This window comes from Achroia grisella, unplaced genomic scaffold, assembly GCF_030625045.1.
Source record: "Achroia grisella isolate CSIRO2021 unplaced genomic scaffold, CSIRO_AGI_Agris_v1 utg856, whole genome shotgun sequence".
NCBI classification, from domain to species: domain Eukaryota; kingdom Metazoa; phylum Arthropoda; class Insecta; order Lepidoptera; family Pyralidae; genus Achroia; species Achroia grisella.
This window is the reverse complement of record NW_026713045.1, coordinates 2,909,529-2,933,226: the sequence shown is the minus strand read 5'-3', so window position 1 is coordinate 2,933,226 and position 23,698 is coordinate 2,909,529. Positions and strand designations below refer to the sequence as shown.

The following is a 23,698-nucleotide window of genomic DNA, read 5'->3' as shown; positions in this document are numbered from 1 at the left end:
TTCATCACAATTATTTATAAGTAACTTTTGTCTATAAATCACATCATAATAAGAAGATAAAAATTACAATTCAACTCGGACCTTATTTAGTATTTTTATTTATTTATATACAGGAGTACCACCACGATTTCGTCATAAACGTCTGACAACTTTAAAATTGATTTATTAGGCTAGACAAAGCTGTTTGAACGCGTCAACTACACCTCCAAACATGCAAGAAAAACGTTTCCTATCACCACATCGGTTAACAGTCGCGTAGATCTCATACAGATCTGTGTCGCCAGTCGCTACGTGAGACGAGCCTTTATTATCTGTCACAGTTTCAGCAATGACAGCAACATGGCGACTATTATTTTAAAGATCTAAATTAGAGATTACACCTAATTTACTTTATGTAAATCAATTTTATAATTACCCTTATGGGTATTTATAATACCCTTATGGGTAGAGGATGGCCGAAAAAGAGATGGATGGCCTGCATGAAAGATGATATGGCAAGAAAGAGAGTGACTAACAATATGACTGCGAATAGAGATGAATGGAAAAGAGGAAGTGAGACCAGTTTCGTAGTGTAAATAAAAATTAATATTTTACAGTTATCTACGAGTACAATACTATTAAGATTAGTGCCCTGTTAACATAATTTCACCTCATATTAAAACAATAAAATTCTAACGCTCTTAATTTTTATAGCTCACGCTTAACTATTCTAATATTCTTAAAACTGAAACTATGTATACATAAAATTGAGAAATTATTTCCAGAATTAAGTAAATTTAAATAAATAGAGGGTATAAAGTATTAGAAGCGATCGTAATTTTTTTTTATTCAGCAGTATAAATACACAATCATGATAGTAGATGCCACGATACTATATTCATTTGTAGTGTAACGCGTAAAAAAATATTTAATCACATCCTATAAATATAACTTATGATGGGATTTCAATTGCATGAATCTCTCTTTGAACTTCTAAATATTTAACATAAAGAGAGAACTTCCATCGTCAAACAATACCACTGAGAAATTCCTCGCTCGACTCTCAAAGTCCATTAATTAAAATCCTTCAAAACTTACGAGTTCCGCAGCTGAATACTTTAAAAATATCTGTTTAAACTCGGGAGCTGCTAAACAAATTGTTTCATCCACAAACTATTTCAAACTCGATACCATCAACGCTCAGAATAAATTAATTATAATGACTTTTAATTATAGTAAATAAATGCCCAATTAGTGGCAATATTTTAGAGGAACGTGGACGTTATTGACTTGTTTTGTTGGCAATAAAATGAAATACATCTTGGATAATTTGATAATAATTTTAATCATATTGAATATACTTTCGATATAAGTTACTTAAGCTAATTAATTATCTATACTGAAGTGCATAATAATACTGTCAAAAATATTGTCTGTTTCATTATTTTTTTTATTATCTAGGCTATATGGTTGTTGTAGATATTCAATTTGTTCTAATTATAACAATTTGTTGTGCTTTTATCATAACTAATCATTCTATCAAGTGATGTATATGGGTAGGTACTCATAACTAGGTATATATCATCTATTGATAATACTACCTCTAAAACTTACATGATTAGTCAGAGAAATGTACCACATCAGTAGGTAGGTATTTTCTACTTTCATAGCTCATACTAAAAAGCTAGAACACAAGCTGTTGAAAATGAAAATAAGTTAAGACATGTTTTTATATATATATACGTACATATGTATGTAGTATATCGTGCGTATGATTTTGTATATTTTTTTAAGTGATCCATTAACATAGGCTCTAACATATGTAATACTGTATATTTCAGTTCAAGAGACAACATGCTACCACATCACCTCAAGTTGAATTCAGCTCTAACATGCCGCCTAGTCGGAGGGTTGACCAGAGAACAAAGAACTTTGTGCCATGATCTTCCCGATGCAGCTGCTATAGCATTCGAGGGTCTACAGCTAGCAGTTAAGGAATGTCAACACCAGTTTCGATGGCACAGATGGAACTGTTCAAGTTTATTGGCGAAGAGTTCCAATCCTCATGCTAGCTCAATTATGAAGAGAGGTGAGTTTTTTCATACCATAGTCTCAGAGAATATTATGAATTTGTAATCCAACTGGCCAACAGATTTTCATTTTTTACCACTATATTTGACATGTTTCGGACTTACATATAGGACTATATTTCTAGATAGGAACAAGTACGAAAGTGTCTATCCATAAAAAATTGGACCATAAATGGAGACAATATAAGGAATGCATAAAGTATGCACAAACTAATTCGCAGAGAATTCATTTCCGATACACCGAATTTTAATTATTCCATTTTCTTTTATTATGTTTGTTTAAATCGATCATATAAATATAATATACATATATTATTAATAATAACAAAATCCAACTAGAACTATACGTACTAAACAAATTATAGAAATAATTAAATACATCTTTTTTTAATATATTCATAATATACATAAAAAGACTTCAGTAACACCTATGAAAAATTTAGACCAATAAAAACATTATATCAATACCGAATCCTAGACTATTAAAAAGAAAGAAGTGTCCTAATCGCTAAACCACCAAGGCCGTTAATCCGTCAAATAAAATTCCGGGACGTATTCATAATTTGTAACTTTTTAATAGTTATACTTGATAGCAAATTGACAATCCAAAAAGTTAATTATCGAATTCATAAAAATAACAACTTGGATTTCGATAAAGGTTTATGAAGCTTTATCCGTTAATGGGGGACCACCAAAAATACAATATTACGAAACAAAGTGGTGGCAATCAAACGCCGATGGCAAAACCAGTCCCATGTAATCCCATATAAGAATATATTAAAATAAATGCAACTAAAACCTCAAACCAATCGCGATCAGCCATTACAATCTGAATTTATTACGACGAAAAATTATTCACGCACATTTAAGGCGCACCGGGAATGACAGACGGACGGACACATTCGTAATATACGTATTTACAGAGCCATCTTATTCCTTTATCTACGGGTGTGAAAAGGCTTTGTCAATTTGTTTTTTTTCCACAATCATCGCACACGTTGACGTGTAAATTTACGAGCATAGGAGACAACAAATAATAAGGTTCTTTATGATAGCCAGGTGGGCCCCGCTCCCGCGCCCTGCGATTTCACGCTACGTGTGGGTCCAAGAGGCCCGCCCCCCTTCTCTACCCGCAATCGCATTACCAATTAATATCTTAACTGGAATTACCTCTTCGGAACCAATGCAGTCACTCTATTTTCCAGGCGCACTTTTATTGCTGCACGCGTTTTAATAACATGAAATTCACCTCTTTATGTGTTGTAGCTTTTTACCGATTTCAATATTAACATTTATTGGCAAGGTTATGTGGACGCATTAATGTAATTACGGATTATCTGAACGACGTGGAATACGGCCTCGGAGTTGTTCTGACTAGGATATCTAGTTTTATTAGTTATTAGTAATAACCCGTGACGACACCTTCCGGTCCTTGACGGACACGACTCCGTTTAAATTGAAAAATTGTGAAAAAACAGCGTGGCTAAATACTTAAACATCTTTCTTAACTTGCCCATTGTTGGGGTCCCGAATTGAAACGCCGACGGGAGAATGAAACCAACAAAAAAAAAACATGAAGAACAAATCGAGATGCTTTTAAATAGGATAATAGCGATCGATGATCGAAAGAGAAAGATAATAACGATACCGGGCCGTTGGTTTTTTGTATGAATGTTGGATACATTGATGAAAGAATGCTGTGGACTGATGGCATTCTGGGCAGATCATGAGATTTGTTCCGCTTCCCTGAGATCTTCCACACGTTGTTAGCGCTCTTGTTGTACGTGACTTCGTAACAATACACTCACAATGGCTTAATGACTTTTGTGAGGCTAATGAGCGCATTGTAGATTTTCACCTCCTATTTGATAACCGATGGTGGCTGAGATTAGCGTGGAGACTACTCTCTCAGCCTGGATCACGTGAGAGAATGGCGCGCGTCGGACCAACAGGGTGGCGAACATGCGTCGATACGAATCTGTCGGCGCGGACGCACGTGACATGAATCCACGAGGGGAATGTGTCATAAAAAAGTGACATTTATTGGCGTTTTATATCAACAACGTGTTCACAGGTGACGGAGTACCGACGACAAAATGTGTTTAGGTATGATGCTGCAAAAACGAGATCCGTTTTATGTGATGCTCTTATCTGTCTAAGTGTCGTGGGAAATTCTTCACCGTCAACGATGAGACATCTTTATTATTAAATTTTGCACGATTTTTATTCGGTCTCGTAACATAATGAATTCCACCCAACAATTATTGTAACTCTTTTGGTTATATGTCAAAATATTGTTGCCAAAATTGTAAAGGTGTCTGCATTAGTCGAGAGTCATGGTTCACCTAAAATAACAACTATTAAAGGGATTTAAACAAAAAGTGGACGTGTCGAAATGTCTCAATGCGGTGATGTGCCTCAACCCTCTAATGGCAGCGATAACATCTTCCTCGGTGCGTTACCGAATCGTGCTCCTTCAGATGCCCCTAAACTGTGAGAAAAAACACACAAAAGATCCCATAAAAAACATGAATTTGTCTAAAGTTCCCAGTTTCAAACGTGACATCGAGTGCCTTTTTTGTTTAGCCTTTTTGTACCTTGTCAGATTATAAAGCGCATTTACGAGTTAATTAAGTCGAGAACTATATTAGTGATGTTGCGGAAATTTTATAATAGTATTAGTAATGGAGTGACTGAGTTATATAATTTTGTTGTTTTTTGTTCGTTTAGAGAAAGATTATCATCGTCGTATACGTCAAGTTCATACCATATTTATTTATTTCTTATGCTACTCGTTTTTTATAATTTATTGTGATATACTTATTTCGGTTTTAGTTCGGTTTTGATAATGTAATTGTAACTTATCTACCTATTGTCAGTATCTACTTACAGAGAAAAAAAATAACCTTATTGAATACACAAAGTGAATTCTGAAATTAGTATAAAAAATGTATAAAAATTAGACATTGTGGTAAAGTAACCAAAGTTGTTCCAAAATGTAAAGTAGAACTAGAAAAAAAAATCTATAGTGGTGACTGTAGCACTGATAAACATAATGAAATAACGTTATCATCCAATAATGATGAAAAAAGTCTAGAATTAAAGATTGCTGCTGCTTGCTATAAAACAATGCTGTTTTATAAAACAGTATATAATTACGTTATAGGATATTTTTATGAATATTGTGACTAATAAAATAAGAACACTACAAAACCTGTGTTAAGTATAGAGTAGTTTGTGTAGGTTCTAGTAAGTTTAGGTGACGTTGAAAGCAATGACTGGACAATAACTATGTAATATAACCACATACTTAACCTTGTTACTAATATAATCGTTTAACATACATTTAAAATGACATTTTCAGTTATATGAATTAAGCTATTTATGTCAATTCGTTTAGAATAGAGTTAATACTAGACTTGCTATAATTTAGTCATAGGTAGATTGGACTAAATATATTTAATAAGTTTGCGAATTAACTATAGACTGTACTAACCATCTTTTTGCACAAAGACGAAGAATACTATCAACTTGATCTAAATCCATCTTGGGATGCAATTAAATATGAGATCAATAGGCACCTATATCCATTAAAATTTCTCAAAATGTATGCGTAAAATGCGGTCGTCTGCATACACTCTTGGTTTCGACCAGTGCCTTAATTTGTCGTGGCTGACGTCACAGCCGGTATATCGTCAGGTTTCGGCAATTAGCGATTCGCAACAGCCATACCTCAGGGCTTTGTCCGGACCTTAATTGAAACAAAATATGTATTAACGAACATTTTAAGTGGACTTTTCAAAAACGAATATGAACGGATAAGAGGCAGATATCAAATTGTTTTGTAAAACTTATCGTCAGTACTTCATTTGAAAGTATTTTAATGGCAGGTATTATAAAAAAGACCAATTAGTTTTTTTTATGTAATTAAATTGGCAAACTACACTAGTGTATGTACTATATGTGTATATACTATAGTACGCCTATATATAATACTTACATGAAGTACTACGGATATCACATCATAATATGATGTCCGTACTACCCGTAATACGTTGATATTCCAGGGGACTAAAATATAATACCCTGTAACCTAATTTTCCCTGCCATATCTCACCCTACTACCAAAACATAGCTTCTAGGGAAATTAAATGATCAGAAATAGAAAGATATGGACAACTTTGTAATCAAATAATGCTAAAATACAGTTAGTACAAATGTTCCAATTCTATATAATCTTAAAGTTTAGATGCTATCAGTATTCTACTTTATCTATACATACAAAGTAACATTCTCTTAGGCAGACCCAGGCGATATTATCAATGAAGAAGTGCAAAATATATGTCATTGCACAAAGAGCCTGGAGCATGCAACGGAATTGGTAATAGACCGGCCACATGGCTCGACGAAACTACTTATTTGGAATTGCTTGAAGATGCTTTTAATTTTCCATCGACAATAAATGTCATAGTAGTGTACAACCATTAGATAAATATACATATAGCGTATGGTAAATTAATAATAAGTGTATAATAATATCTGTACATAAGTACCCTCCCCCTTTACTTATGGTATATATACAATGTACTATTATGGAAATAGGGTTTAAGTTTGGGGCTCTCAGGATACTGGGACTGGCACTGGGCCATAAACTGGGCATGGTTTTATAATTCGATGGTGGCAAACAAAGATACGGCCCGTCTGATGGTAAATGGTTACAGTAGCATAAGGAAACTTGAGACACCAGGGTTTTAAGAACCTCAACTCAATTTTTCAGTTTATTAAAAAACATATATTGGTTGTGTTATAAAATTGGCTAATAATGTGGTCACAAAGATACAAATTTGGCTTCTTACACAAGTAGTTATATTTAATATATTTCACTTAATATATTATCACCGAAGAAGTAAGAACAATAATTGTCAATATAAAATTGTAATTTGTAGAAAAATAAAAAAAAATATCACTAAATAACATAGAAAGTACACAAATGACTAAATCATTAAATCCAATAAATCGTATTCCGTTACATATTCTGGCAAATACGAGTCGTAACTAATTAAATCTGTTTAAATGTCTCCACCGGCATATGAATATATACAGGCAATTTGCACTCATTGACGAAAGAAAATCTGCAGGAGTTCATTCATTTTGGCGCCAGATTTATGAGCTATCGACTTCGAAGCGAGAAGGTGCACGAAAAAATGTTTTAAAAATCACAAAGTGCGCAATCGTAAATCGTGCACGTCGCGCCGTGCACGTGAGCACACGAAGACGTGTGCGTATCAAAGTTACACACGGGAAAAAGTTGGCCACCGTCAACGGCGCGCGGAAAAACTACTATTATGCGCATCCCATTAAAAGAACGTTCGAGATCGCCCATACATCTTTAAATTGTTTAAATAAAGAATGGCAGACGTATAAAACGTTTAATGATAATTGAAATTTGTGTTTGCTGTTTACTTAGGCCATTCTGTTTTTTTCTGTTCAACGGCGTCCACGTAGCTGTCTCGTACAAATATTGATTTAAACAAAGTTAATTCTCGATTACCAAGACATCTGTTATTATTATTCGAATATTACGATTACTCAATGTTCACTGCGATCTATATGTATTTGAGAATGAAAGGTGTCATCTAACCTCTTAATAAACATAAAGTTTGGTTTTGTCAACAAGTTTTCAATATTTTGTTGAATTAATAATGTACACAAAAATCGATTATTCTTATATATTAATGTATACGAATATTAAATAATTTAAATGTCTGTAATAACAATTAGTCTAGTCAATCAAGTCTCCACTATATAGTAAACTTTCATTCGTAGAATCGAAATAGTGTTGTACTCGTAATGACAGACAAAACTTATAAATAATTAAATTTAATAGCGTCACATGCTTTGCCCACCATCCCTGCAACTCTAGCTACTATAAGTATTATAGCAATAAATGTAATGTTTTAGGTCTGGTCGTTTAAATATATAATGTTAAGCTAGAATAAGAATATCAAGTGCAACCAGCGGCTTCACTCTTGTAAATTAGGATAAATATATACCAAATGTTATTGCGAAGGACAATATATTCTTGCGTTTGTCTTGTTCTGTGCTTACTTCAAATTCATAATTCTTAATACAACAAATATTATGATCTTTACATATAATAAATGTTACTCTTAACCTAAATCTCCATCATATTGCCGGGTTAATTTCGTATGGTTTTACTTCGCACTTATAGAATCACAATACTTTTTCACAGAATATTGCGCCTTCCCTTAATAACCGTTTATAAAATGTATGTTGACATATTACATACATTTTATAGACGGTTATTAATATGTATATAGCTAGTATAAATTATAAATTATCATTATAATACAATACATAATGATATATTATGGGATAATATACTTTTCAAACAGAGAAAGGTTTTCTCAAATTGATTTAGTGGTTTATGACTCATTAATCCGCTGCCTTCCTCATTATAATATTAGATATATAATTAGTACCTAAATATACAAAAAATAACTATCAGCATGGTTGTCTTACCTTTTAATTATTATTTGGGATCAGCGCAGTATCATATGATACTGCGCTGATCCCAAGTCCCCTGCGTTTGAATAAATACTCACATAACCCTTATCGTGTTTTATGTGAACACATAATATAGTCTCCCTGCAAGTGCGGTCGTAAATCTTTGCAACTCGTTCCCTTGACAACTCGTAACGAAAATAATTACATGTCATGCATTATTAAAACAAACACAGACAAAAAATAAAAAGGCGAGTCAAGTGTAAGGGAAGAATTTAAAATCTGTCACCCGCTTGTAATTCGGAGCGTTTCGTTGGAAAAAGTCGAAAACGAATAATCGGAATTCATTCATGTTGATTATGGTATTCGACAGTTTTTGGTTTGGATGAAATACAGATACTAAATACACATACATACATAACTTCACAACTATAATCCTAGATGGGGTAGTCAGTAGCACTGGTAACTGTTACCGGCAACATGGCATGCATGATATTAAAGCGAAAGAGCCTGCCGCCGTCTCTTCAGATTAATAAATAATACCTAAGTATTATTTCATTACTAAAGAATAAAAGATTATTAATTAAAAATTAATTTCAAATTGTTCACAACAAACGAGTCGATAATAACTAGTCCAAGACCTAGAGGTGTTAGTAATATGTAGAGTCGAAATATCGAGTGCTATGAACAATGTTATCATGGTAAATATACCATTTTTTCAATCTGTAATTACGATACATATAACAAAATATTAATACGTAGCACACGCCGTCCTTCAGAGTTAACTTTTCGAAACAAAGTTAATTTATACATATTACCTACAAGAGAACACAGTAGTTGAAAATCATCGATTGAAACTGTCATCTCATATTCTCTAATAAAGTATTCAATAACAAGTTATTCCTTTAATAAATAATGTTGTGGTACTACAACATAATAAATATTGTACGTAACAGTAAACCGAACATAGTCCGGTCACCCATAACACAGAATGTTCCAAATCGATCAATCGAGCGTGCTATAAATCGAAGCACCGATTCTATCGCGAATCGTTCAACCGACAAATATAAATTTGTCATTGGACAGACGGAAAAAGCTCGTCGTAGTGCAGCAGAGTTTATAAATAAACAATAACATTACCTAATACGGTTGGTACACCGTAACATTCGTCAGGAACCCGTATGCGATCGAATGACAACCATAGAATGAAGGTGCACTTATAATACACGATTCACACAATTTGATTCGTTTGTAAAATATTCAATACCAGTTTCCTATTTAAAAATTCCTTAAAAAAAAACTAAATTTTGTTGCAATTAGTCCATTGACGTTTAAATGGGAGAAAAAATCGCAATGTGTTTAGAATATCTGACTTAAATTAAGATAGTTTTCATTTTACAAGTAAATTGTCAAAATGAATTAATTAAATTATGTTTCAAGTATTTAATTAAATTTAAAATTATATACTAAAAATTTAAAATTAATATTTTATTTAAAATCATGTATTAAGTTTTAAATCATGATTAATAATTTCTAATAAATAAATATCATTCTTACCTGTATGAATTCCAGAATGATTTCTGGCTATATAAATTGTATCAAGAGCATAATAATATATAAAAAACCTATTTTCTTCCATAGCTTTAAATCTAGTAGTAGTAGTAGGAGTATAAAAATATATAAAGAAATTTCTAAGTACACAGTTATTTCATTAATATCCGCATACCTTTCTAATGTAAACCTAGCTATTTATAGATATCTTCCATTATATATTTTTTACCAATTTTGACACGAACCGAAAACTTATATTCATCAAAACAAAGGAATGACTCAATTTTTATGACAGACCAAGTCTGCATCGCAAACTGTAAAAACCGCAAGACTGTATTAATTCATCTGAGCGGACGATCACTTCTGCGAGATAATGTTTGATATATAATGATTATCATTTTATTAAACGTGAGTCATCCTAAATCATTACTTGCGTGGTTTTTACTCCAAGTTTGATGACCTAGAACCGTGCTGTTAAGGCCGGATAGCAAAAAACACCGAATCGAGAACGAATGAAAGAAAATAAAAGAGATTTTTATAGGAAAGTGAAAGCAGCAGGTATTATGACATACTGGGTGCCGTTTAATGTTTATAGGATTATTCTGTTCTTGGATTAGGCTTCATTACGTCGATTTGTATGAATAGGCACGACAATGAGGTTCCGTTTAATTTTAGAATATCAAAATAAACTAATCTAAATCTAAATCGGAAAAGGTTCGAATCTCAGAATGCACTTTTTTATTTAGATATGATTTCCGTATATGCCATACATGAATATTGTGATGTGATAGATATACCTATCTCATATGACATATATCTGATAACTAATATTTAATTTAAATTCGATATAATTAATAAGAATACTGAATAATACAATAATGGATGTTTATTTCCGATTTATTATTGTCGTAATAAATAGGTTGAATTAACATTATTCAAATGAATATGAAATTTCAGAACATTTATAATTTAGCACGTATCTGGTTATCTTTGTTTTGTATCTCGATATGGTCTATAAATTCATCCAGAATTATCTTCATTTATATAGACATAGTATTGTCTACCACATTACTAAATCTATATATATGAAGACAATACAATATCTCAGTATTATATAATAATAAATTTCAATAATAATATAAATATGATCTAATCTTATATGTAATAACATTAATGAGATTCAATACGTTATCATTAAAACAAAGATCAACTAAAACAACTTGACGAATGGTATTGAATTTTTACACTTTGATTTATTATAGATATGACTCAATGAACTCCGAACAAAAGATATGTAGAGAAATAAAAAGACGTTTATAAACCCCTTATAAGCTTATAACTGATGGAACAGCTTTAAATTCCACATATCGCAGCAGTTCAATGTGATCGTAGTGTTATAAAATACAAAAAGAGAACTGTCATAAAAACCTGTAGATATCTACAGAGTTTGTGAACGACCCCTAACTTCCAAATAAAAATGCCATTATTTAATAAACCGTATCTCTGACCGTCAATTAGACTCACTCTAGAGGCAGAGCCACTAATCCGGTAGATAACGTACGGCGATCCTTGTATTAATCATGTGCCAGAAACTAATTAATTTATTCGTTGCATTCGTATCGGATTCATCAAGATATTCCCCTCCCTGTGGGTGCATTTGAATCACGTGATCAAATACAAAGCATTTAAATTATTTCATTTAATAAGATTCTTCACATGCCTCTATCAATACTATTTGTAACCTACGGCTTCGTCTGCGTTTTAAAATAAAAGATAGTCTACATACATCCTCGTGGCAATCTATCTTGATGTAAAATTTCAATAAGACTCCTTTCAGTTGGTTCATTATAAAAAAGTAAAATAGACACACTTTCACTTTTAATATATATCTATATATTAAAAGTGAAAGTGCACATGTTCAATTATAGAGAAAGAATATTTTTTCAATAAAAACTTAGATTAGATTAGACATTTTACAATTATTTAAATATTTTTTGAGTTTATCTATTACATAGAAAACTTTAAAGATTTCTTCTTTACACTATATCTATATAGATTAATGATTGTTGTATGGTTATAAAAATTATCCTTTCTCAAAAAACAAGATTGATTTCTACTGTTATATCTTTTATAATACCATTACTTAGAATCATACGTATACTAACAAGCTATATAATAATAGTAGCCATCACTTATGTTCCATAACACTATACTATATGAACATATTATCTACAATGCCTCTCCTGATGGTACAATATGTCAATTCATCTCTCCTTACGAAACTTGAAAATTAATAATTTTCCTATTAGTATAGCAAAGAATTACCATTTTGAATGTTCGAGATACGAATTACCCATTAGGCATTAGTAGGACGGTAATTTACTTACCAGACTGCATCAATAGAACATTAATCTATTATCAACGCATATTAAATAGCAGACCTCAATTGATTACAGATTATGTAGGTGCATTAACATAAAAACCAGGATAAACTGATCTCGTAGCAAACTGCTTTGTCCTTCACTAGTTTAATTGCCCATTAAACGGAGATGGCTCTTAAAATCTAAAGGTTCTGCTTGACACAATGAAATAGCAAGAATAGCACATTATTAACTTTCACAGACTTACAACCGAATACAATTAACCAAGCTACCGGCTTCTTCCGACCTAACTCAAATGCAAATCGCCAATCATACTATTTATGGTAAAAAGATTACATTGTTCGAGGGCAATAGCTTATCATTACATCGCAAATGGATTCACCATTTAATTTACTGCAATAAAATAGATAAATGGTGGTCGCCATGTCCAGCGTTCCCATAAATCGAAACGGACTTGAATGCCTTTACCAGATTATTGTGTTGCAGTATCGCGATATATCCAGAATATCGTTTTGTGCATACATTTTTATGCGCATATTTCATAAACATATTTGTTTTTCTGGTGTAATAAAATCTATTTAAATATATACCCAAATGATTAAATACTTCAAAATATATATTGAAGTATATATATGTATATATTTTAATAATTATTACTTACTTACATTAATATATATTTTTTTTTAATTTCATTTACTTAGTCAAAAGTATATACAAAACCGTTAATACATTGTGCATTTAGTTTCTTGTTAAAAAAATATCCAGAAAATTATAATTTATTTTAAATTATAATTTTCTGGCATTCTCACGTCAATTTCTCATAAAATGGTAAATTGGAATACTAAATATTAACAATGACAAAAATCGAATATCTTTTAAACAAGAAACTAAATGCAGAAAGCATTAACGGTTTTGTATCTACTTTTGACTAAGTAAAAGATATTAAAAAAAAATCAACCAGCATGATATTATGAGATTTCTTCTATCGAGATTCTTGCAACTAAACCATTTAATATGCATCTCCATACCTTGTAGGTTTGAGAATATATTATCACTTCAAAATGTACAAGCATACTGAAAAAGCTTACTCGATCTGGATCACCTATCAACTAGTCAACCACCGCTATCTCGAAGAATTATTTACTCATTGTAACGTATATGTAATAGCACAGTGATCCTACTAGAACCTCCTTAGTTATTCAAGACAAGTCGACCACACCGAATAAGGAAAATAGGAGTCAGGTTATTCAGATACAGTTTTGTTGCACTATAGTTTTTACTTTGGATTATCACACTGTTTTGTAATATGTAATGTGTAGGCAAGTGTGAATGTCTTAAAACTGATTTTCCCGTGGCTTTATAAATAGTTAGCTGTTTCCCAGCAGCGCTACCTTCGAGAACAGATCACGCTAATCTCGAATTTTCTATATTTGAAAGTATTTAAATAATCGGTTAAGAACTTTTAGATATTTATTATAAACAAAATGTTTCTTCTCATAATTAGTTTAGATATAAGTGACGTAATGTAATTTTTCCTTTACGTTACATTACATTCTTAAACTTAACATATATAATTTTCTGTGCCTTTGGCCTTTGTCACATATGTATCTCTTCCTAAACCTGAGTCTATTTGTATAAAATTTTGTATGTATATTTCACACAAAATTCATACATATCCAAATCGATTCATACATAATTTAGATTTTATTACGGTATTTATTATTAGTTTAGCTAGAAAGAATAGGGCGGGCTGGGCTATCACATCTGCTTTAATTTTGTTACATACCGTTCATTTCCCATTCACCCTTGTACATGTACAATAACATCTGCTTATCTCATATGTTTAAATGTATTAACTAAACTAAATTTAATCAATGTTTTTAATAATGAGATGAAGTAGATTAATATCTTTAAAATAGAATAAAATAAAATACCTTAAAATATATAGAATAAAAAACGATAAAAAATCCGATAGAATAATTAATAATAATAATTTATTTATAATATTCTATCTACTAATATTACCTTTAGTGTTTTAAAATTACCATTCATCTAAGTTAATAAATATTACATTCTTTTAGGGTTCAGAGAAGCGGGATTCCTGTACGCCCTAACAGCAGCGGGGGTGGCTCATTCTGTAGCGCGGGCATGCGCACAAGGCCGTCTCCTGTCCTGCGGTTGTGACCCTCTAGGCTACAGAGCCTCCCACGACCCTAGGGGTAGGGCGAAAGCTAACAAATGGGAGTGGAGCGGGTGCTCCCATAATTTAGCACATGGCATTGACTTCTCCAGGAAGTTCTTAGATGTAAGGGAGAAGGTGGATGACTTGCAGTCGAAGATTAATCTTCATAATAATAACGCTGGCAGATCGGTGAGTTTTATTAAAATTTGTTTAAATTTTAATTAATAATGTCAATTTTTCATTTCTTTATGTAACTGGAATGGCAAATAGGCTGCTGGCCCTTTTGGTGGTGAGTTGTAACCATACAGACGGTTATCATTATCACAGATAACATATCATTATTAATACGTGAAGCGAAAACTTTGTGACAGCTGTCATACGGCTTATGCTAGTTCAGAAGCCAGGACTACACATAAATACTGAAAGGATTGATATTGTCTGGAATGTGTACCTATTGTATAAATAATATTGTAACGATCCTTCTGAATTTAATAAAGATTATTATTATTAGCTTATTCCATTAGCGAACTAATTCACCATATTCACCCATTAAAAATCATACCTACAAACTCTTAAGCGGTCTCATCTCTTAATATTCTTTGATTTTCTATTCAAGTGCAATATTCATAGGTTCAAAAGACACTAGAAGTGCTGTATAACACTTAAATTCAATTCATAAATAGGACTGCATATTTACTGGTTGATCATTGTATGAAGGGTGCATATCATTTGTTTATACGTGAGTTTGAATACAGTTAATTTAAAAACAGAAGAAGATTCCTAATTTCAAAGTAATTGGTTTGAAGTACACAATAATAAAAGTATGCTAAATAAATTTACAGAATATTAAATTTATAGGTACGTATAAATATTAGCTGCTGCAAACTATAGGTAATTATATGTTAATATTTAGTAAAAAAATAATTTATGTTCGATGTTATTATTCTATAAGTAATTATATATTCAGTACTTTTACTGGGTATATAGGCAGACGAAAATAAATATTATATAGGCGTTTCGTTATGCCTTAAAGTTAGTTCCACGCAATTTGACAAATAGAGAATAAGTCATTTTGAACAACAATTGTTAGGAATGCAATTTTCAAATGCGTAATAATACTATTTATTATTAAATTCAGTTTACGACTTTAAAGTTATAGTATGAATATTTGTATGTAGTGTCGCCCAATACAATCGAAACCTAGCGTACCAAAAGGATACTGTGTGTGTGTAAGTACTGAAATAGGTGAGATTAAGATAGATACCCACGCAGAAGACTTAACAAAAGAAACGTCTTTTCGTAAAAATACATCTCATTTTTCTGTATCATACGAATATGAAGATACCAATTTGACTCGACAACAAATCATCAAATGACTCAATCACAATAACAATGGTAAATTATATGTAACGACCCTATTATACCAAAACAATATGACACGTAACCAATTTTTTATTTTGTCCAAATTATTACGCTCTACATCCGCCTATTTTAAAAGATCTCTGGAATTTTATACATTCTTACTTTTTTATATATCGGTAAAGTAAAATGGGAGGTCAGAATACATCTGTCGCTCTGAGGGTAGAATTATGTAGGTGTTCAAATTGATCCGCTGAGGCGTCAAGAAGGCGAAACACTTATTTAGTTAAATTTGAGAGCGCTAATGGGCGTGTCTTACGGTAATCACCCATTTGGGTGGTCCACAATTCGGGGCATGCAACTTACATAATCATAACATGGTATTACCTCAATGAAATACGTTTTTGGTGATCACCGTTCGTAAATAAAGTAGCCAAGCTTATTACATTATAATTATGCAATCATGTGCAAGTCTGGTAGCAGTGATATAGGTCCTACTTGTTGAAAATGTAGCCAGCAATCTTACTTAATCTTTAGAAGTACTGTAAATGTAGAAGACATTTAGACGGGAATTTATAACAGATGGGAAGGAATTGTTATCTGCTTATTCCCTAGTTTGCCCTGTCAGTTTTCCATTCCTGTCACACCCCGTAAAAGCTGAGATATCGCCACGTTTAACCTCATTTCATTTCCATTACATCTTCACTGCCCGCGTATACCAACTACTGGCATTGTATGTTAGAATGACCATTCCACCATCACCCACAATAAAATACCGTCTTTATAACTCATGCTGACAACATTGCATTTTACAGTTAGTAACAATTAATTAACAATTTTATAAAATTGTCATATCTTTCCATCTCTATATTCTAACAGCTAAATACGTGTCCACCGTTTATAAATACTTAAATATACCCATCTAACTACAATGTCCAATAATTTATCTACCGCATTGACACACCCGCGTAACGAAGCCAAAATACCGGACCTGCCCGACGGGATTAATTCTAATAATTTAACAGGCCTCTTCCGATTCATAATAAACATGTCAAGCGTGAGTTTAAATACCAAAACACATACTGTACAACTGCCGTCAGGTATCATGAGTTCGGTTAGAGACGAAACCGTATTCCTACTGACATAGATGACTTAACTGTTTCGATAAGTACAACGATTATGTTTGTTTATAATATTATATTGGTGTCCATAACAAAATCTGACATTAAAACGGCATACGTGTGCTTACCTATTAAGAGTTTACGATTAAATACAATTTACGTCGGTATAGTTTTTTCTATAATACAAACACGACACGTAGGTACAAATTATTTAATTTGTAATACGTTTGTAGTGCTTAATTATATGGAAGTCGAGTGCTTAATTTATTTCTGTGCTATCGGTATCTCGTGACATTTACAGCCAGTTAATAAGGTTGTTTTTATTTTAGTAAAGTTATGTGCATACAAAAGGATGTATAAATGGATATGTTAACATAACTTTGACATTTCAGATATTATAGGTATGATGTTCTTGGTGGCCTAGCGGTTTAGCACACCGCTGTATTTCCGATGGTTGCGGGTTCGATTCCTCGCACGGTACCTACAAACATTTGTAATTCTGAGTATGATTGTTTGTATCGGTCTGGGTGTTTTCTAAATATATTACATACGCATTTGCAAAAAATATATATAAGTATTATCATTTGTACCCATAATACAAGCTATGATTACCGTGGGACTAGATGACGCTATGTTAATTGTCCAGGGTTATTTATTATTTATACAAGTTTATATATATCAATATATTACTTTATGTAACTACAGGAAATAAAATAACCTTTCATTTAAAAACAATTAAATAAGTGGCGAGATTATACTAGTATAACTACACCAGGCAATTTCATAATTGTTCGGAAAAAAAGGCACAGCAACCAATATTTTTTTAATTCTTTCGAGTTTGGTTCTTTTTTATTTGTGACAAATTAAGGAGGATAATTAGATAAAATATTAAAAGGCCTATTATATATAGTATAATAAAAAATAAAATTGTATTTATTATCTACATAAACATTATTCTCATCGAATAACAGATGAGGTTACATATTTCTTATGTCAGCTATTTACATTAGACCAAGTGTATGTCATATTATGTATATATACATAATATACTTGTCTCCGCTTGTCAATTTACTAACTAGTAATAACTTACAAATTATATATCATGTTAATAACCTAATTTGATTACAACAAATTAATAATAATGATTATGGTAATTTAGACGCCAACTCAGTAGCGGCCATGCGAAATAGAATTTAAATTTTGCTATAATTTGCTATAATTTACTATTAACACGTAGTTTAGTATGACATTTTACGAGCCAACGATGTGTGGTTGTAATAAAAGCAAACTCGAATATGTTACAATGTTGCTTTTATGAGATAATAATATATAATCGCTCCGTTTAGGTTTAAGTACCTACCTGGATGGGCAAATTAAATATATAGGTATATACTAATGATAAAAAAATACGATAAATATATATAATGCATCCGAAGGATATAATTATATAATTTTCACCGGTGCAAACTTTGAAGTCTGTGTTTGTTTCCTCTTAAATCTCTCTCGTATTTCAGCCTCCAAGCTTACTTTGTAAGCTGTGTTGCGGGTAAAGAGTGAAATTACAGGATATGAGGTATGACTCCTGGAATACAATGTGATATCATAGTACTGTAGGGTATATACGCGATGGTTACATCAGCTTTTTTGCGATTCCAACTACACAAACAAAGAAGATTTATATAATAAATTAGGTACTATTAGGTAATGTGCTAATTAATAATAATAATAATAATCGTCTTTATTTAACTCAATAATAAAATTAATCGAAACAACACATACTCTCTGCTTGTATTGTCAGAATATATAGTAGAGTGACTCAGTACAACACATGCCCCACTTTCATAAATCAGTCCGTATTCGAATAATCAAATAATATGTATATTACATTTGACATATTTTTTATGTTAATTATTTAATACATTAATCCCAAGACATATGCTAAGGAACATGTTGTGCAATATATACTATCTTTTATGTAAAATAATATGAATATGCAATATTATATATAAAAAAAAAACATGTATTATGAAAATCATCGTCAAATCATACACGATGGCCTGACTTTATGCTCAGTCATCGTTCTCCCCTGATGCCGGCGCAAGTGGATACCGTTATTGCTGGCGGGTGCAGCATTCCATTTTCCGTCAATTTAAAATCTGAAACTATAAATTCATCTTCATATAATATTTATGTAAGAGAATTAGATATGTATTTATTCATTTTTGGAGGATAATTCAATGATGGGTTCCTACGTTGCTAGCAATTCAAATCCATTACTAACAATCTACTTCCCTGAAATATATCCAGAGGTACTGGAGTTCTATACACTGTTACGGTTTCAATGCATTTAGAGGTGGACAAAGATATATTTTTTTATATCATACACTACTAGACTAACGTATCATAAATATTAGAAATAAATAAATAAAAAATAGTAACTATTTAATACATTACTAATGGTTTCGACACTTACAACACACGCGATATAAAAGCCTATGCTTACTTAAACTAATACTTTTGCGCAATCGGGTAAATATAAAACGGCACATTTTCAAATATTTTAATGTCCAATTATTACCATAACCTATCACGGCGTGAAGGTAAATTGAGGCAGAGGTAAGCGAAGCCGGTGGTCCAGGACCCCACACTTGACCATTGTTCCGGCAACATTCTACCATTTTGTTTTGTAGGCACATAATTAACAGCCTCCCAGTGAGATCTCTGTTAGACACGCTCGCTTATAATAACCCCTGCGATGATATTTTTATTAATGTCAAAATAAAGTCGAACGCATTCACACTGTAACGTAACCGTCAGGTATACAAATATATTAGTAACAATTTTTTTTTATATAAAAAAAAATATTGTATAAGTTTGTTCCAATGTTGTAAAGCCATATATATTTCAATAAGAATCATCAAAATGGACTAAACTTACAGCTATAATATAAAAATCTGTGGAATTCAGATGTCCTTCTAATGACACCTAAAATTAATAATACTTTCACAAAAATTTTGATTTTGTCTATTAAACTTTATCTAAATTATCAATAAGTTAGAATAAATAGGCATGCTCACGAATGTAGTCTATAATGTATCCATCTTTTTGGGACTTCAAACTTGAATAGATTAATATATAACGACTATTACCGTAGTGGCGGAAATTTTTCGCAAAGTGCACACATTTTTGATGTATACAATTCGATATAACAGAGTATAAATCTACTATAATTTCAAGGATTATCCGTAAGTGGAAAATTTTTCGGGTACAGTATTTTCCAGATATTAAATGTATATCACTATTTACTCCACCTATCAACTATATAATATTCATTTTAAAAAATCACTGCGAATGTATGAACTATTAACTGAAACATTAAACTATCTAACAATGAAACTGTTTATTAAAATAGCACATGTGGGGCGGGGCTATCTCTGAAAGAGACCTCTTCCAGTCAACCTAACTCTGTGACTTAGTTGGTAACAAGCAGGCCATGGTAGAGCACGAGTGTTGGACAGCCGATATAAATAGAATAGTGGAATATGGTCAAGAAATTTATGTAATCAAATTTTATATAAATATATATTTTATATACTAAACTAATTTTAGATTAACATAATATATAACAAAATACCATAAAGTACTAAAATAAGCAATATAAGTATAACTACAAAATATACATCAATTGAAATGAAAATGCATGGCGCCTCAAAATTAGAAAAGCCGACCCCGTCGTAACGGAAAGTAGCGGCGACGAAAAAGGAGAATCTATATAAATATACATACACAAAGTAACGATAATGTAATGTAATGATTAACTTTGAAACCGCGTCATGTGTCAGCAATGATCATTAGATAAATATAATTAAATTCGTATGCGGTGTAATAGGCAGCCCCCAGCGGGACTATAAAAGATCTCGCGTCCCGACCCACACAAGAAATTAGGTACCACATTAGAGAGCCGAGGTGATAATTATGTTACAAAAAATCGATTCGATGAGTTAATATTTTGTTATGTCCCGATGACTGTCCGGTATCGGTTTATAAATATAATTATTGCTATTTTTAATTACTTTACATTCTTGTGTGTACTCGTAATTATTTATTTTCTAACTAACGTATTTTATGATATAATATTCATTAAACTTTCACTGATATCTCAAAACATATGAAATAATTTAAGATACAGATTTTAATGTAAAATCAGAATATACAAAGCGAATATTAATTCTGTGAATTGTTAGTGATAAATTAGTAGGTATAAAGTACGACTTGAATTATATCCAATCTACCAAAACATGTATGTAAATTTATGTATTTCTTAGAAAACTGATGTTAATAATTATAACTAATAAACGTGACGACGTTTACATTTTCAGACCATAATTTGTTATATCTCACAATGTTTCATTTACCTTAGAACAAAAAGTAATCGGTACTTTAAGTAAATAATAATGTACTCATAAATAAGACTTAACCTCAAATACAATCCAAATTAAATAACACACGCAGCGACGTGGCCCGGTTTGAATTTGTTAACGAATTAGATGCGCTTGTCTCTGATAAAATATTAGCGTTGGTCACTACTGTAATCGAATGTGAATAATATTTTTTTATTAAAAGCATTTTAAATTGCTTATTTAAGTGATTTAAAAATAGTAATAACTTTGACGCTCATAAGTAACTTAAAATGTCGTATACCGAATAACGTTTTTGTCGTTCTGGGAAAGTTAAGGCAAATACGCTATACAAAATAGAAGCCTTATACATATTCAATTAAGAAGTACGATCAATAACTACTATGCTGTATGAAAATACTGTAAGAAAATGTAGCCTATGTACTGGAGGCAGCACGGTGTTCGTATAACTAGAAGTGTATTCGTTATAACGTCTATGGCTTAAAGACATAAGTAGAAAGTATTGTATTGTTTGTTTGTCAAAACAATGTTATTATATGTTTTTTTATATTAATGAAATCATTATATCATTAACTTCATATACTTATGACGCCCCACGCCACTTGACAATACCTCTATTGACTATCTCATCCGGGATAACAGACGTGACGTTTGTTTCCGTTAATCTATTTTTATATAACCTCTGATTATATTTAGAACATAAAATAAAGGTTATTTGATTAAATAGATTATTTTTTTTATTCCATTCTAATATAGAGCTATTAATATTATTATATGACAGATAAAGTCACCTCTAAATTAAAATATTCATGCATCAAAGAAAATTACATAGTGTCTGTATATTTAATTGGAGCTGTTCTAAATAATTGTATGTTTACAACACTCGTATTATTATGTTATATAGCTACCGGCCATATAATGACATCATGTTTAGTCTAGAGCCACAAGAAAATGAAGGTTATTAACACATCTGCATACTAATAATGTCTGTAAAGCAAATAGTACAGGGGTGTTAAAACCCTGTTTTATATACTATACTCTCAGTATAGTATTTCCTCAATATTACAGTACAAGTACTAGAGGCCTATTTAATTTGGCGGGTAACAAAATAAATCTGGCTCTTTTATAGTTCTTTGTTATTTCTCTCTATAACATCTAACTAATACTGCGGTGTTCAAAAGTGGCTTAGTATTAGACCGAAAAGCCATAGGACGAAACTATAAGAACGAACAGAAGTGGTGTCAAAGAAAAAAAAGAAATGAGAGCTGCTGAAACTAGAACAGAAAAAATATTTCCAACTCTATTGTTTTTTAATTTTTTTCAAAACAAACGCTACTTTTTTAGTCTAGAAACTGATATGCAGCGAATATATATAATTTGACTACAACAGCTGGTAGTACCTACTTTGAAAAACCGACATTTCAATGCGGCCGTTACAATTTAATAGTCACGTTTCAATCACCATCAGTAGGTAGATAATTCCACACAAATCAATTCGAGCAAAACACTCATTGACAGCACAAAACCAACTGTTATGGCTTAGAAGTAATAACACAACAGACTCTAGCCAGATACATTTGAACAGCAGATGGCGCCACCATTAAAGGCTATTGAAAATGGTGGCACGGCCAACGCAGCCGCTCGAGGGCCCATATTAGCCCGCCGTATTTCACGAGCCGCCCGCAGAGGTGAGAACATAATAAGCGGTTGAGGCCATTTTTAATATTCCAGCTTCATTACGTCGTCGTAGCAGTATTACAAACGTCTTGGGTGGCGAATTCTATCGCGAACACTCTTAATACCGGGTTATTAAGGCTGACCGGTACGGGGGGCGTTCCGAAACTCCGATTTATTTGAATTTTTGCTCCGACTCAATTTGGGAAATTGTTCGACTGGCGGCATTGGCGAAATTAAGACGTCAGCGTGATTGCGCGAGGTGTTTAATTATGTAAATGATATGGCCAGTGCGGTGGGTGGTGGTGCAATTACGCCAAAATCGGTCACGTATTAGGACACTTCAGATTTATTATTACTTATTCTCGAGTATTGGATGGATGAGGCGATTCGTTCGAGTTTTATTTTATTGAACTTG

At 31.9% G+C, this 23,698-nt stretch overlaps 1 protein-coding gene across 1 annotated transcript in view; it reads left to right on the top strand.

Moving 5' to 3' along the window:
- Positions 1-23,698, top strand: part of LOC131852619 (protein Wnt-10a) — a 36,557-nt gene that overhangs the window by 8,778 nt on the left and 4,081 nt on the right. Inside the window, exons 2-3 of the mRNA XM_059203312.1 lie at positions 1,821-2,068; positions 14,608-14,897. Of these exons, the coding sequence (XP_059059295.1) occupies positions 1,821-2,068; positions 14,608-14,897 (538 nt within the window). The remainder of the gene's footprint in view (positions 1-1,820; positions 2,069-14,607; positions 14,898-23,698) is intronic.